Genomic DNA, 18209 nt, shown 5'->3' on the forward strand with positions numbered 1-18209 from the left:
GGGCAGCCTCTCTGCTAATGGGTGGGGTTGTGCTCCTGTCTTGCTAGTTGTTTGGCATAGGATGTCCAGCACTGTAGCTTGCTGGTCGTTGAGTGAAGCTGGGTGCTGGCGTTGAGATGGAGATCTCTCCGAGATTTTTGCTGTTTGATATTATGTGCAGCTGGGAGGCCTCTTGTGGACCAGTGTCCTGAAGTTGGCTCTCGCACCTCAGAGGCCCAGCACTGACTCCTGGCTGCAGCACCAAGAGCCTTTCATCCACAGGGCTCCTTAATTTGGGATGATTCGTTGTCTATTCAAGTATTCCACAGATGCAGGGTATATCAAGTTGATTGTGGAGCTTTAATCCGCTGCTTCTGAGGCTGCTGGGAGAGATTTCCCTTTCTCTTCTTTGTTCTCACAGTTCCCAGGGGCTCAGCTTTGGATTTGGCCCCGCCTGTGCGTGTAGGTCGCCGGAGGGCGTCTGTTCTTTGCTCAGACAGGACGGGGTTAAAGGAGCCGCTGATTCGGAGGCTCTGGCTCACCCAGGCCGGGGGGTAGGGAGGGTCACGGAGTGCGGGGCGGGCCTGCAGCAGCAGAGGCCGGCGTGACGCTGCAGCCTGAGGCGCGCCGTGCGCTCTCCCGGGGGAGCCGTCCCTGGATCCCGGGACCCTGGCAGTGGCGGGCTGCACAGGCTCCCCGGAAGGGCGTGTGGCTAGTGACCTGTGTTCGCACACAGGCCTCCTGGCTGCGGCAGCAGCGGCCTTAGCGTCCCATGTCCGTCTCTGGGCTCCACACTCTTAGCCGCGGCTCGCGCCCGTCCCTGGAGCTCTCTCAAGCAGCATTCTTAATCCCCTCTCCTCGTGCACCAGGAAACAAAGAGGGACGTAAAAGTCTCTTGCCTCTTCGGCAGGTCCAGACCCCTCCCCGGACTCTCTCCCGGCCAGCCGCGGCGCACCAACGCCCTGCAGGCTGTGTTCACGCCGCCAACCTCAGTCCTGTCTCCCTTGCTACTTTTAATGTTTCTCCTTTGTGTTTAATTTTTGATAGCTTGATTAATATGTGTCTTGGCATGTTTCTCCTTGAATTTATCCTGTGTGGGACTCTCTTTGCTTCCTGGACTTGATTGACTCTTTCCTTTCCCATATTAGGGAAATTTTCAACTATAATCTCTTCAAATATTTTATCAGACCCAGGTCTTCTTCTGGGACCCCTATAATTTGAATGTTGGCATGTTTAATGTTGTCCCAGAGGTCTCTGAGACTGTCCTCAGTTCTTTTCGTTCTTTTTTCTTTATTCTGCTCTTCGGTGGTTATTTCCACTATTTTGTCTTCCAGGTCACTTATCCGTTCTTCTGCCTCAGTTATTCTGCTATTGATTCCCTCTAAAGAATTTTTAATTTCGTTTATTGTGGTGTTCATCATTGTTTGCTCTTTATTTCTTCTAAGTCCTTGTTAAACGTTTCTTGTATTTTTTCCATTCTATTTCCAAGATCTTGGATCATCTTTACTATCATTACTCTGAATTCTTTTTCAGGTAGACTGCCTATTTCCTCTTCATTTGTTAGGTCTGGTGGGTTTTTACCTTACTCCTTCATCTGCATATTTCTCTGTCTTCTCATTTTGTTTAACTTACTGTGTTTGGGATCTCCTTTTCACAGGCTGCAAGTTCATAGCTCCCGTTGTTTTTGGTGTCTGCCCCTAGTGGGTGAGGTTGGTTCAGTGGCTTGTGTAGGCTTCCTGGTGGCGGGGCCTGGTGCCTGTGTTCTGGTGGGTGGGGCTGGATCTTGTCTTTCTGGTGGGCAGGCTGTGTCTGGTTTTGTGTTTTGGGGTGTCTGTGAACTTAGTGTGATTTTAGGCAGCCTGTCTGCTGATGGGTGGGGCTGTGTTCCTGTCTTGCTAGTTGTTTGGCATGGGGCATCCAGCACTTGAGCTTGCAGGCCGTTGGGTGGAGCTGGGTCTTAGCGTTGAGAAGGAGATCTCTGGGAGAGCTCTCGCCAGTTGGTATTATGTGGAGCTGGGGCGTCTCTCTGGTAGTGCAGTGTCCTGGACTTGGCTCTCCCACCTCGGAGGCTCAGGCTTCACACCCATCTGGAGCACCAAGACCCTGTCAGCCACATGGCTCAGAAGAAAAGGATCAAAAAAAAGGGAAGAAAATAATAATAATAAAATTTTAAAAATTATAAAATAAAGAAATAATAAAATAAAAAAAGAGAGCAACCAAACCAATAAACAAATCCACCAACGATAGCAAGCACTAAAAACTAAACTAAGATAAACATAAAAATCAGAAACAAATCAGTTGCAGACAGCAAACCCCTAGTCTACAGTTGCTCCCAAAGTCCACTGCCTCAATTTTGGGAATATTCATTGTCTATTCAGGGATTCCACAGATGCAGGTTCATCTAGTTGATGGTGGGAGTGTAATCTGCTGCTCCTGAGGCTGCTGGGAGAGATTTCCCTTTCTCTTCTTTGTTCACACAGCTCCTGGGGTTCAGCTTTGGTTTTGGCCCCACCTCTGTGTGTAGGTTGCCCTCAGGCGTCTGTTCCCCACCCAGACAGGAGAGGGTTAAAGCAGCGGCTGATTAGGGCTCTTTTGCTGTCTCAGGCCAGGGAGAGGGAGGGGGATGGTAGTCATAATTGGAATGCGACGGGAGCATGCAGCGGCAGAGGCCAGCGTGACATTACAACAGCCTGAGGTGTTCTGTGTGTTCTCCCGGGGAAGTTGTCCCTGGATCTGGGGACAGTGGCAGTGGTGTGCTGCACAGGCTCCTGTGGGGTTGTGGGGGCGGGTATGGGTAGTGACCTGTGTTTGCACATAGGATTCTTGGTGGCAGCGGCAGCAGCGTTAGCATTTCATGCCTGTCTCTGTGGTCTGAGCTGCTAGCCACAGCTCATGCCCATCTCTGGAGCTCGCTTAGGTGGTGCTCTGTCTCCTGTGGGCACACATGGAAGGAATCCCCTCTCCTCACACCCCCCGAAACAATGGTCTCTTGCCTCTTCGGCAGGTCCAGACTTTTTCCCTGACTCCCTCCCAGCTAGTTTTAGCACACCAGCCCTCTTCAGGCTGTCTTCACGCAGCCAACCCCAGTCTTCTCCCTGGGATCTGACCTCCGAAGCCCAAGCCTCAGCTCCCAGCCCCCACCTGCCCCGGCGGGTGAGCAGAAAATTGTCTCAGGCTGGTGAATGCTGGTCAGCACTGATCCTGTGTGCAGGAATCTCTCCGCTTTGCCCTCTGCACCCCTGTTGCTGTGCTCTCCTCCATGGCTCCAAAGCTTTCCCCCCATCCACCTCCTCTCTACCAGTGAAGGGGCTTCCTAGTGTGTGGAAACTTTTCCTCTTTTACAGCTCCCTCCCAGAGGTGCAGGTCCTGTCCCTATTCTTTTGTCTCTGTTTTTTCTGTTTTCTTTTGCCCTACCTAGGTACGTGGGGATTTTCTTGCCTTTTGGGAAGTCTGAGGTCTTCTGCCAGCATTCAGTAGGTGTTCTGTAAGAGTTGTTTCACATGTAGATGTATTTTTGATGTAATTGTGATGAGGAAGGTGATCTCCACGTCTTATTTCTCCACCATCTTGAAGGTCCCCCCCCCATAGTTTTCTTTTATTTTTATTAAAAATGGATTTAAAATTAAAAAAAATATATTTTGGAGTATAGTTGATTTACTATGTTTTGTTAGTTTCAGGTGTACAGCAAAGTGAATCAGTTATACATATACATATATCCACCATTTTTTTAGATTTTTTTCCCATAGCCCATTACAGAGTACTGAGTAGAGCTCCCTGTGCTGTACAGTAGGTTCTTATTAATTATCTATTTATATGTAGTAGTGTGTATATGTCAATCCCAATCTCCCAGTTTATCCCACCCCTTCCTTATCTGCTGGTAACCATAAGTTTGTTTTCTATTGATACATCTGTGATTCTACTTCTGTTTTGTAACTATGTTCATTTGTCCCCTTTTTTTAGATTCCACATATAAGCAGTATCATATGATATTTGTCTTTTCTGTGTCTGACTTACTTCACTCAGTATGACAGTCTCTAGGTCCATCCATGTTGCTGCAAATGGCATTATTTTGGTTTTTTTTATGGCTGAGTAATATTCCATTGTATATATGTACCACATCTTCTTTATCCATACCTCTGTTGATGGACATTTAGTTTGCTTCCATGTCCTGGCTATTGTAAATAGTGCTGCAATGAAAAAAGTGGATTTAAATTTTGATAAAGTACTCATGAAGAAATATTTAGGCTTATAACAGTTGTTATTTGTTTATATTTTTAGAATTCGAGATGCAAGCATGCAGTTAAAAAGTCAGCAAAATGATTTTCAGAGAGTACAGAAAGAATTGAGTCAGTTGCAACATGAGTTAAAAATTAAACAAAGACAATCACAAATCTTCAGGTAAGATTATCTTTAAAGAATTGAATATTATAGTATTGAAAATATACACTCATTTAATACTAACTTTATAAGCATTCAAACACCTTTTAGTAATATAGTTTCTATACTTATATAGTTTAATATTATAGTGTTGTTGAAAAAAATGGAAACACTTCACTTTTTTTTAAACTATTATCTCAACTAAATAGTTTTGCCAATAACATTTAAATTAGGCAAACACCTTGTTCTGATTTTGCAGTGACATTTAGAATGAAAGCACAGTAACTAATTCATTTTCCTCTTGGCCAGTATTTCTTGGTATACTTGATCTCCTGACCGACAGTCCAGTGACATGAAAAGAATAGAATGGGGAAACTTTCTAACTGGATAGTAATAGACCTCCTAAATTTAGAAATTTCCAATATAAATGGTGTTAAATCTGCTTTTATATAATCTTTGAAGGCTTTATAATAACTAAAGGTAAAGCCCAATGTTCTAAAGAAAATAGGAAGTACTTTTTAAAAATGGAATTGAATATATTGAGAATATCAGAAAGAATGATTAATTTTTAAATTGAGTAACTTTTAGCTCTTAGAAAAGGGAAATAAGTTAAATGAACATTATAAATAGACACAGGTTCAGGATGACTAAAAAAAATATGCCGGGTAAATACTTTTAATGTTCTTATTTTTTCCAGTCTACTTATTATTATTGGGAATATTGTTCTGTTAAAAAAATTATCTGGGCTAATAATTTTTTTATGCAATATCTGGTGATAACCTGTTAGCCATCTAACCTTTCATTAATGCCTTGCACATAACTGATGCTAAATAAATAATTTTTGAATTAATGAATGAGTCTACTCACAAAACAGATGACAATTTTTGTCATCAGAAATCTTCTCTGTCCTCTCCTAGAAATCTAGTATTGAACCAGCAGGATATCACCCCGGTGATCCCAACTCTCCATTTTAGTCAGGACCATCAGTATTCAGTCTTGGCCCCAACAATAGCTTTGGCTCAGGTCCACTCGGGAAATCCCATTTGTTTTATCCAGGGATGCCATTATGGATGGCAGGATTGACTAAATTTTAAAGGCTAGACTAGGACTAATTAGACAATTAATGCTGCTTCAGGATATTATGGACTGATAAAGTCAGTCTTTATTATTCACATTTTACATGTAATTTGTAGTATTTTAAATTCTTGAAGAAGCTTATACATATTTAAATGTTATTTTTATTCTGTGTTGTAATTTTGTCATCATTTTGCATTATACTTTTACTGCTTATTTTTTAAAATGTTTTCAAAAGATCTGTGGTTTTTGTTTACTTTTAGATAAAAGATCACAAATTGGGAGTTTCGGATCTGATTTATATAAAAAAGTAACACTAGAAATTTTAGAAGTAACCATTTAACTAGACAGTATAAATAAAAGTTTGTGACAGATGAATAAAAATAATTACATGTTTTGTTAATACTCTCACTAGTAGGTACATTGCATGGGAGAAGGCAGTCTGGTGAAAATAAAATCAAACCAAAAGTTGTAGAGTTCAGTGATTTTGTTGCATTACTAAAAGCTCATTTTAAACTAGTTTACTGATTATTTAAAAAAAATATCTACCAGAACGTAAAACTTCGAGTTTGCTGTGGATAAAGAAAAGGAGCTTATAATCTTCTCTCTTAAAGTGGTAAAGAAAAGAAGCTTGAGCTTTAGCTACTCAGATGTAATCATCTTTATTTACGGCGTCCAAAAGGAACTTTCAAGAGATCAATGCACTATGTCTTTGAGTCACTTTGCTCTTTTTAAATTATTCTCTCATTTGTTTAATTGCAATAGGGCTTAATCACCTAGCCTCCAGCAAAGTGTTCTTCATGCTTTGTATTTTCCCTGACCTCATTTCCAACCTGTCTCTCGCAAGGGGTTGATGAGGAGTAGCTGTGGTATGCCTCAGTTGGCTCAGCACAACTGCTATTCAGAATAAAGTGTCTTTTGAGAATGGAAATCAACTTTTGAAAGCCTGTAAAATAGATACTAAAAAACAATATGGAATATAGGTATACTTCACTTTATGTAAAGTTGTGTATAACTCCAATATTCCAAATCAATCCATATTTGAAATATTTTGGTAGTGCTTACTTTTATAGGATTCTTATTGTAAATCTTTCATAAATTGTTTGAAATATACTTATCCTTTAATTTTTCTTGTTTGTAAATCCAGACTCTGTCATCTCTGAAATTAAACCAACTCCCCAAATCTCTCACTTTCACACCAACTTGTCAACCACATTAAGGCTTCTAGTTTTGTTTTGTTTTGTTTTTCTGATTTTCCCAACCATTTCCTGGCCTTACTTTGTTTTCTAGCCTTGATCCCATAATCAGCTCATGTCTTTTTTAAACAGCTGTATTGAGATATAAGTTACATACTACAAAATCCACCCCTTTTAAGTAGACAATGTAATGATTTTTAGTAAACTTACTGAGTTGTGCAACCATTACCACATGCAATATTAGAACATTTGAGTCATTCTTAGAAGATCCTCATGCCATTTGCAATCTCTTATCTTCACCGCCAATCCTAGGCAATTGCTTATCTTCTTTCTGTTTCTATAGATATTTCTCTGGACAATTCAAATATATGGAATCCTACAGTATGTGGTCTTTTATATCTGACATCTTTCAATAATGTTTTTGATGTTTATCCATGTTGTATCATGCATCAGTACTTTGTTCCTTTTTATTGCTAAATAGTGTTTCATTGTCTGAACATACCACATTTTATTTATGCATTTATTAGTTGAAGGACATTTGGATTGTTTCCGCTTGTTGGCACCTATGAATAATGCTGCTATAAACATTCACATGTAAGTCTTTGTGTGGATGTATGTTTCATTTCTTTTGAGTAGATACTTAAGTGTAGAATTACCGAATCATATGGTAAATTGATATTTAACCTTTAAGAAACTGCAAAACTATTTTGCAAAGTGGCTGCACTATTTTACATTCCTACCAGGAATGAGGATTCTACTTTCACTGTGTTCTTGACAACATTTCTTATTGTCTGTATTTTTTTTATAGTAGCCATTCTAGAGGCTGTGAAATGGTACCTCATTGTGCTTTGATTTGTGTTTCCCAAATGACTAATGGTGTTGAACATCTTTTCGTGTGCTTATTAACTATTTTTATGGCTATTTGGTGAAATATCTATTAACATATTTTTTCTATTTTTCATTGGTTTGTTTTCTTGTTATCAGATTATAAGAGTTCTTTGTATGTTCTGGGTACAAGTCTTTTATTTGAAATATGATTTGCAAATATTTTCTCCCAGTCTGTGGCAAGTCTTTTCATTTTTTTAATTGTGTCTTTTCGAAGAACAAAAGTTATTACTTTTAGTGAAATACAGTTTAATCAATGTTTTCTTTTAGGGATTGTGCTTCTGGTAATGTATCTAAGAACTCTGCCTAACCAAAGGTCACAAAGATTTTTTCCAGTAGTTTCTTCTAAAGGTTTTATAGTTTTAGCTCTTACCTTTAGGTCTGTGATCCATTTTAACTCTTGTGAATAATGTAAAGTAAGGATCTAAATTCATCTTTTTTTTTCATGTGAATATTCAATTATTCTAGCACTGTTTGTTAAAAAGACTATTCTTTCCCTATTGAGTTGCCTTGGTCCCTTTACCTAAAATCAATTCACCATGAATGGAAGGAATTATTTCTGGACTCTCTATTCTATTTTATTCATCTATTGATGTATATCTATTCTTAATGTCAGTACCACACTCTCTTGAATATTATAATTTTTAGTGAATTTTGAGATCAAGAAATGTAAGCCCTTCAAATTTCTTTGTTTTCAAGATTGTTTTGGCTATTCTGGGAACCTTGTATTTCCATATAAATTTTAGGATCATCTTGTCAATTTCTGAAAAATAGCCTACTGGGATTTTGATAGGTATAGCATTAAATCTATAGATCAATTTGGGGAGAATTGCCATTTTTAAAATGTTGAATTTTTCAATCCAAGAATCCATATATCTCTCCACTGAGATCTTTAGTTCTCTCAGAAATGTTTTGTTTTTAGTATATAAGTCTTGCACTCCTTTTATTTAGTTTATTTCTAAATATTTTATTCTTTTTGATGTTATGACAAGTGGGATTTTTTTCTTAACTTTATTTTTGGAATTCATCATTGCTAGTAAACAGATTGGTTTTTGCACATGGTTTATGTATCCTGTGATCTTGATGAACCCATTTATTCTAGTATTTGTGTGTGTGTGTGTGTGTGTGTGTGTGTGTGTGTGTGTGTGTGTGTATTCATTAGGATTTTCTTCATAGAGTATGTTTCTGCATAGAGGAATTTACCAATACTCCAGCTACTTTTACCTCTGCTTATTTACCCTTAAAACCCTCACTCAGTCTTTATATCCACTTACAGGTTGTTAAACACCAGGCCCTCAATTTCTTCAATACTATTCTAAATCCTCAATATTCTGCTTAAAATTCTTTGTGCTACTCATCTCTCACCAGCTGTGTGTCTTGCCGTGTATTTCACAAAGAGAGTTAAAGTTATCAACACAGACATATTTCCTGTGAGTCAAATGATACTTAAGTTTCAGAACCCCGCACTCAGGACCCCCTTCCAAGCTTCTGGGAGGGCCCCTGGCAAAGTAAGATGGTTTTAAATTATAATTGTAAAAATTCTGTCTCTTTGCACTCTGATTTCCCTTCTCCTACTTCTGATGTCAGTATGCCCTTGGAGTAGTCCCTGGCATTTGAGGGATCTGAGAGAGAAAGTTGTGTTGGCAATATACATTATAACTGCCATCTGGAAAGTCATTTCAATGTAATTTTCAATTACACAAACAAGACATTGCAGACTAAAAATAGGGATGTGTATGAATTTCTTTTTTTTTTTTTTTTTTGCGGTACGCGGGCCTCTCACTGTTGTGGCCTCTCCTGTTGCAGAGCACAGGCTCCGGACGCGCAGGCTCAGCGGCCATGGCTCACGGGCCCAGCCGCTCTGCAGCACGTGGGAATCTTTCCGGACCGGGGCATGAACCCGTGTCCCCTGCATCGGCAGGCAGACTCTCAACCACTGCACAACCAGGGAAGCCCTGTATGAATTTTTTTGAATTAATGGAGTAAAAGCAATAAAGATGAACAATTTAAACAATAGAAATTATTCTGTCATAAAAAACAAATTATAACATTTTTTCAGATTACATCATAAGTGATACAATTTCAATAAAATCTCTTGGATTATTTTGTAATCCATTCAATGAAGAGGAGTTAATTATTTGAATACATTGGAGAAAGATTTAAGTTTCTTGCTGATTTGACCAAAGCTGCTGACATCACTGAATATAACATAAAAATCATAGTATACCACTTCAAGGACATCTGAGATAAGCTAGTTCATGAGTTTCATCATTTCAAAGACAATTTAAGATGTCATTTTCCAAGAAAACTTGAAATGCCAAAAATTTTATCATATATGAAAAAATTTTATAAGGATTTTCCCAAATTTGACAATGCTTAATATTTACATGATATTACCAGTAATGGGCTATGAAGCTAAAAGAATCTTTCTAAACTACCACAGATAATAAAACTAATGGCCTTGCTAGATGAAAGGCTGTATAATTTTTATATTCTCTCCACACAAAGTATTATTATAAAATGGTTCTCATATGAAAAGGTGCTTGTAAAGCATGTAACCAAAAATTATAGACAAAAGAAGTATTGTAGAGCTGTTACTTATTAAAAAGTTATACTGTTTTTCTGTATTTTGTGATATTGATGAGATTTATTAACTTTTACAATTTTATTTGTAATGATTTTTCTCCGTCTATAAGTGCACACTTTTAAACCTAATTTTGTAGTCGTCTTTTACAAGAAAGCCATCCCTCTATCCACACCAATCATATAAGATCTAGGCCGCACAAAATGTGATGGATCTGCTCTTCGCTAAGTGGCTTGATTTTTCTGTTTCCTGCCTTTTGTCCCTATAGAAGCACATGCATCCGTATCTGGTCTTTCTTCTATTAAATATCCCTTTAGGCCTTGACCCCCATGTTCATGACTTGCTCCCAGCAGCTGCCTTACATTGGGCCCATTAGGCCTTTAACCTTGACTTAGTTCATAGTTCTTGTCTCTGTCTTACCACTTCCTGGCTTCGCATTCAAACTTCCCATCCTCACCATTGCTCCCCTTTGCTTTAGTGATCTGTTGGACTCTTTCTTTGATTTTTTTTTTTTGGCTTGTTTTTAATTGAAATATAGTTGATTTACAATGTTGTGTTAATTTCTGCTGTACAGCAAAGTGATTCAGTTACACATGTTATATACATTCATTTTTATATTCTTTTCCATTATGGTTTATCTCAGGATATTGAATATAGTTCCTGTGCTATACAGTAGGACCTTGTTGTTTATCCATTCTATATGTAATAGTTTGCATCTGCTAACCTCAACCTCCCAATCCATCCCTCCCTCACCCCCACCCCTTTGATTTTTTTTTTTTTTTGAAATCAACATCTCTCTTAGCTCCCAGGTCTGCATGCTGATTGAGGATTCCCTGTGGCTTTTGGTCACTCAAGTGGACCTTATTAATTAACCACACAGAATGACACCACCCTTCTTCTTCCTGGCAAAGGCTAATCTTTCAGCCTTTGTTTTACATCTGTCCTTTCTTTCTAGCTCTCTGCACAAAAAATGATCACATCTCTTGCCTGTGTTTTTTAGCCTCTGTGACTGTACTCATACTGTCTGCTCAGCTCTGTAAACACTCAGGTGTCTCCCATCCTAACAAACCATTCTACTGTGTATCTTCCTTTTTCTCTCCTTGCTGCCTCAGTCAAGGTTCTTGATTGCTGGTACCACATAACTATTTTCTCACTTCTGCTTTACTGCTCAGTCTTTTCCTACCTGAAGCCTCTCTCTTAGGTCACCAAAGACCTCCTTAATACCGGATATAATGGCCTCTGTTCAGCCTTTGTCTGAGGCCTTAAACACTGATCACTACTCTCTACTTTAAATTCTCTTATCCCCTGGCTTTTCCGATGTTATCTTTTTGGTTTTTCTTCACTGGTTGCTCCTCCCTCATCTCCTTTGAGGGTTTGTTTTCTGATTTATTCCCATAAATATTAGTGTTGTCCAGTATCTTATCCTCAGTATTTCTTACTTCTTTATTCCTCCAACAGAGTGATCTATTTTTTTCACTCATTCATTCATTCATCAATATGTGTTGAGTACATACTATGTGGTAGGTACTGTGCTAGGTGCAAGGGAGACTGTGATGAACAAGACAGATACAGTCTGTATAATAGATCTTAGTCTACTTAGGTAGATAAATATTAACTCCCATGGCTTCAGTCATCATCTTTTTGCTGATGACACTCCTATCCATGTCTGCATCTTGCTTGATTATTAGGTAAATGATAGCCAGGACATCTGAAGTAATAAAAATCATTGAGATAGTAAAAAACATGTGGTTACTTTGAGCTGTGGCATTTGATGTGGGAAAAGCACTGGATCAGTCACTTAAAAAGGTTTCATTTATTATTACCCTAGGTTTTACACTGCCTGTAGGACTCTAGCGCAGGAAGAATGCTGTCTACAAATCTGAGATTCTCTTTTAGGCTCAGTGACTAAGTCACTTTTTTATTTTATTTATTTATTTTTGGCTGCATTAGGTCTTTGTTGCTGCAGGCGGGCTTTCTCTAGTTGTGGCGAGCGGGGGCTACTCTTCATTGCAGTGTTCGGGCTTCTCATTATTGTGGTGTCTCTTGTTGCGGAGCACGGGCTCTAGGCGCGCGGTCTTCACTAGTTGTGGCACGTAGGCTCAGTAGTTGTGGCTTGTGGGCTCTAGAGCACAGGCTCTGTAGTTGTGGCACACAGGCTTAGTTGCTCCGCAGCATGTGGGATCTTCCCAGACCAGGGATCAAACTCGCGTCCCCTGCATTGGCAGGCAGATTCTTAACCACTGCGCCACCGGGGAAGTCCTGACTAAGTCACTTTTGACTGAATTTCCTTCACTAAATGTTTGCTGTTAAATTAATTTTAAAAGATTAATAGAAAAATGTGTATGAAAGTAGTTAGCTACCTTTATTTATAGTTAAAATATTATAACACAATGGAAATGAGTTGGGGTGACCATATACCTCAGTCTTCCTGGGATAACCCCAGTTTATATGTTGTCTCAGCATAATGCAGATAGCACCTACTTTTACTTTCATAACTGTCTCCATTTATACAGTAGATTGTATGGTCACTCTAAAACCATTTTTCAAGGAAAACCTTTTTTCAAATACATATTTGTTATTATGCTTGCTATTTTTAAAGATCCTAATTTTTCCTTACTTCTTTACAGTCAGAGATTGACAGAATACAAGTATCTCTGGAATAAGACTCTTTCATTACTTACTTTTAGTAAAAGAGAGCTAACCAGTATTAAAAATGAAGTATATGATAATTTTCAAAACTGGACTTCACTGAAAGGAGAAGTTTTTCTACAAATTAAATCCATAAGTGAAACAGCCTTGACAGGTTTGTTATATATGTTTAGAACATAATCGTCCTTTTTTTGGTAAATGGTATATCATAAGTCATGAAATAATGATACTTCATTTTATGTGATGGGAATTATGATTAATTTTAAACCTGTTATTTGTTAGTATACTAGATGACCACTAAGATCTATTCCATCCCTGAAATTTAATAATTATAGGCCTGATCTAAGATAAGCTCTGATACATCAATCTTGAACTGTGACCAGAAGTCTGATTATTCCTGTTAAATGTACAAATTTGTATTTTAAAACTTTTTTTCTGTTAATGGCTGAGTAGCTCTAATTAGATCAGATTTCCCACAGATAACAACTATAAATTCTGAACAACGTACCTACCTAAAAACACTGGAGAGTGACCAAGACCAAGCACATGGAGGGAACATAAGAAAAATTGAAAGAAGGCCTATTACTATTTGAAAAAAGCCAATCTAAAATGGTTATGTACTGGATGATTCCAACTGTAATATATGACTATTCTGGAAAAGGTAAAACTATGGAAATAATAAAGAGGTCAGTGGTTGCCAGGGTAGGAAGGAAGGATGAATAGATAGAGCATGGAGTATTTTAGGGCAGTGAAACTATTTTTGTATAGTGTAATGATGGATAGGTGTCTTTATACATTTTGCCAAAACCCATAGAATATACAATGCCAAGAATGTACCCTTAATGTAAGTTATAGATTTGGGATGGTAATGATGTGCCAATGTAGGTTCATTAATTGTAAAAAATGTACCACTGTGGTGCAGGATGTTGATGGTGGGGGAAGCTATGCATGTGTGGGGGGCAGGAAGTATCTGGGAATTCTCTGTACTTTCTGCTTAATTTTACTATGAACCTAAAACTGAACTAAAAAAATCTATTATTTTTTTAATTGAAAGAAGGGGATAGCACTGGGTGAATTCCCTGTTTGTTGTTGTTGTTTGTTTTGGTGTTTTTTTATGGCTATTAGATTGAGGGCAGGGTACAATCTATTCCAAGCAGGGAAGCTAGAACTTTGATAGAAATCTATAGTCTTTTTGGCTTTAAGACTGGGGGGCAGAGATCAAGGCAGTCCCAGCTTTGAGAAGTGAGAGGATATCCTCGAAAAGAGATAGAAAGTGAGAGCTCAAATTACGCATATAAACTCTTCCCAAATCTCTGGCTTATCCCTAAAATACGTGTGTACAGGGAAGACTCTTAAGTAGCTCATCTAAGGCTAAAGCAATTGACATTACCTGCTACCTACCCTAGGGGAAACAGTCATTAGTATATGAGTTCAGCCAAGTTAACTACCTGTTAAAACAAAGCAATACCAAAAAAAAAAAAAAAAAAAAAAAAAAAATCAATACTCTAGAGGACCATAACAGAATCCAGAGTCTCCATAACATGACATCCGCAATGTTTAGGATACAATCCAAAACTACTTGAACTGGAAAGAAACAGGAAAATGGCTTCTACTCAAAAGAGTAGACAGTCAACAGAGACCAACCCTGAGGTGGGCCAGATGATATAATTAGCTGACTAGGATTTCAAATCAGCTGTTAACTATGTTCAATGACATAGAGGAAAATAAGCTAATAATGAATGAAAAGAGAGAAAATCTCAGCAAGAAACTATTAAAAATTGGAAAGTCAAGAATTAAAAAATACAATATCTAAAATAAAAATTTACTGGATAGACTTTTATAGCATATTGTGATTACCAAAGAAAGAATCAATGAACTTTAAGATAGATTAATAGAAATTATTCAATTTGAAGAAGAGAGATAAACACTGAAAAAAGTGAACAGAGCTCCAGGGAAGGGTTAAAATGTACCATAAGTAATAAATATCAGTAAATATGAAACTCTTTTTTCCTTTGAATTGAAAAACTGTCTATGATCATTTAAAGTAAGAATTATAATATTATATGGTGGAGGTTATAAAGTATATTGATTTAACATATGACAGCTAGAGCATAAAGGACAGGGGGATGGGGTAATAGATCCATATGGTTGCACGCTTTTTGTATTTTATGTGACATGGTGCAACATTCATTCTATGTAGACTAAGAAATTAAGGATGTATAATCCCTAGAGCAACCACTGAAAAAAATACAAAAAGCTATATAAAAAGCTAATAATAATGGAGAATTAACATCATCTGACTCTAAGATTTATTATAAAATCACAGTAAACAAATCAGTGTAATACTGGCATATGGATCAACAATAGATCAATGGAACAAAATAGCCTTGTAAATGACCCCTGTTGATAATGCTCATTTCACTTTTGACAAGGCACCAAAACAATTCAATGGGAAAAAGAAAGTCTTTCAACAAATTGTGCTGGAACAACTGAATAGCCATATAGGAAAATATACCCTGACTCCTTAACTCCATAAAAATTAATTCAGGATTAGTCAGAGCTAAATTTAAAAGCTAAAACAATAAAAGGAGAAACAGGAAAATATCTTCATGAATTGATAGTAAATGAAGGTTTCTTGGATAGGACACAGAAGTAAGAATAACAAAAGAACAAAAATTGATGAATTAGACTTAAAGTTTAAAACTTCCGCTCATCAAAAGATGCCATTAATAAAATGAATAGGTAAGCCACAGACAGAGAAAATATTCCAAAACTCTGTGACAAAGGACTGCTGTCCAGGTTACATAAAGAACACCTACAAGTCAATAGTAAAAGGACAAGTGATCCAACCAAAAATGGCCAAAAGATTTGAATAGACACTTTACAAGGAAAGATACACAAATGGCCAATAAGGACATGAAAAGGTGCTCAGCATTATGAGTCATAGGGAAATGCAAGTTGAAACCACAGTGAGATACCAGTACATACACACTACGTTGGCTAAAATGAAAAAAAATGACAACAGCAAATTTTGGTGAGGAAGGAGGGCAACTGGAACTCTCAAACAAATTGGTGAGAGTATAAAATGTTACAGCTGCTTTGAAAAAGGATCTGACAGTTTTTTAATAAAACTAAAGATACATCTGTCTGATGTCTCTGAAATTCTTCTCTTTGGAATTTACCATCTCCCCCAAATGAAAACATATGTCCATAAAAACATTCAGCAACTTTATTCAAGCTTTATTCAAAATAGCCTTAAGTTGGTAAAAGCCCAGAAGTACATCAGTAGAATGGATTATCAAAAAAACGGCTGAATAAACAATGGAATATAGAATGAACTACAGTAATGCAGTAACTTGGATAAACATCAAAAATATTACGCTGCCTGAAAGTAACCTTACACAAATAATGCACATTGTAAGATTCCATTTATATGATGTTCTAGAATAGGCAAAACTAATCTATAGTGGGAAAAAAAACAAAAACAAAAACAGAAGTTACCTCAGAGGGGAGGATTGACTGGAAAGGGGGCATGAGGGCACTTTCTTTGGTGATAGTAATGCTCTCTATTTTGATAGAGGTTTGGGTTACACAGTGGATGTATTTTTCAAAACTCATCTGTTGGTACATTTGAGATTTATTCATTTCTTTGTGGGTAAATTTCACTCAAAAATTAGAAATCTATATTGAATGCTAATTAACAATGTGCATGCTGAAGTATTTAGGGAGTCAAATATATTGACTTATCTTGAAATGCATAAATATGTAAGATGGTTAGAGGAATAACTATGTTATAAAGCAAATATAGTAAAATGTTAATTGAAGAATCTAGGTAGTGTGTGTATTTGAGTTCACAGTACAGTTCTTCCAACTTTTCTGTATATTTTAAATTTTTTATAGTTAAATGTTAGAAAAAGAAAGCATTCTAACCTTATAACTTCAGTTTCCTAATTTTATTATATAATATGTGCCTTTAGAAATGAGTTGTATATGATAATACTCTTAAAATTTTTAACTAATTTTGAGAATTAAATTTGGACAAATACAGATGAATATTATAACAACCATGTTTTCAACTGCAAAAATTGTTAATTTTTAATACTTTGCCTTTAAAAAAAGTGTCTTAGTTCAGCAGACATTGAATCAAGGGTATAACTGCAGGTAGTTTATTTGGGAAGTGAAGGTCATGCAGGTATAGGGACAGAAAGGCAGCCAATAAAGGTTGCAGTATTGCAGTGGGCAACTGGAGCTTAATCCCATGAGGAAACTGAGAAATGGTTTAAAACACATGCCTCAGAATTCCTCACTCAAGGAGTGAGGGAGCTGGACATCAACTCCCAAGAGTCATTGGTTAAGGGCTGCTCCCAGACAGTGTAAACTCCTTGGCACCTGTAGTCTGCCATTTGGTGGGAAGTGCTACTTTCTGCAGTTCCAGGGAAAAGATTCCTCCAGCACAGAGATGCAAATAGTGGGAACTGGAAGTCGGTAGAAGAACATTGAAAGGTTCAAGGGATATGGGCGGGTCACTGACAATGTCCACTACAGTTAATAATATAGATATACTCTATTTTATGCATCATTTCCATTATTTGAACATTCACATGTATCTTTTGATGAATATATGCCTTTGTTTCTTTCCAGTAACTACCTAGGAGTAGAATGGCTGGGTCTTATGGTAGGTTATATTTAACTTTTTAAGAAACTACCCAATAGTTTTCCAAAGTGGTTGATCCTTTTAAATCCCTACCAGCAAAGTATGAGAGTTCTAGTTGCTCCATATCCTTGTCAACACCTAGTGTTGTCAATCTTTTAAATTTTAGCCATTTTAATGGGACACATATAGAGGATATTAATCCACATTCAAATCACTTCTCAATAACTTTCTCATTTTTGAGTGTCTTGTCACATCTTATTATAGAATATTTACCTCATGATGTCAATAATGATGAACTCAGTCATACCAGAAGAGAAGAAGCATCAGCTCTACCTGTTTTTGTTTTCATTTTTGTTGCATTATCAGTATCTTCCCTAATGCATGATTTCTTTGGGGGAATCTTTTAAGCTAATTGTCAACTTTAGGACTTAGTTTAGGTAAACCACAGAGGAGCACATAGACTGAAATATGTCACAATCACAGAAAGAGATAGAAAAGCGAGGAGGTACTGACAACCCCTCTGCATGGAGGAATATTACTCCTTCCTCACTTTAAAAGCTCAGTCACTTTATTCTCTCTGAATGTGACCCATATAATATAAGGCCAGAGGGAAGTACTGCAGGTACATGAAGGGGAGGTTAGCTAAGGGTCTCCCAGAACAAGTAGCTGACCTTTCTTATGACTTACGTCTTGGTTCAGATGTCACCTCTTCAGAGAGATCTTTGCTGGCCATCCTAGTTAAAGTAGTCTTCCCTTACACTTCTCTATCCTATTTTTCTGTTTCATTTTTAATAACATTTATCACTGTCAG

General features: G+C 37.4%; 1 protein-coding gene across 1 annotated transcript in view; it reads left to right on the forward strand.

Moving 5' to 3' along the window:
- The window catches only part of LEKR1 (leucine, glutamate and lysine rich 1), a gene marked incomplete at its 3' end in the record, with an annotated part of 265325 nt that overhangs the window by 112707 nt on the left and 134409 nt on the right, over positions 1 to 18209 (forward strand). The window contains exons 3-4 of the mRNA XM_082654392.1: positions 4258 to 4377; positions 12723 to 12898. Coding sequence (XP_082510518.1) covers positions 4258 to 4377; positions 12723 to 12898 — 296 coding nt within the window. The remainder of the gene's footprint in view (positions 1 to 4257; positions 4378 to 12722; positions 12899 to 18209) is intronic.

The sequence above is a fragment of the Grampus griseus genome, assembly GCF_964374135.1.
Source record: "Grampus griseus genome assembly, chromosome: 5".
In the NCBI taxonomy this organism is placed as follows: Eukaryota; Metazoa; Chordata; class Mammalia; order Artiodactyla; family Delphinidae; genus Grampus; species Grampus griseus.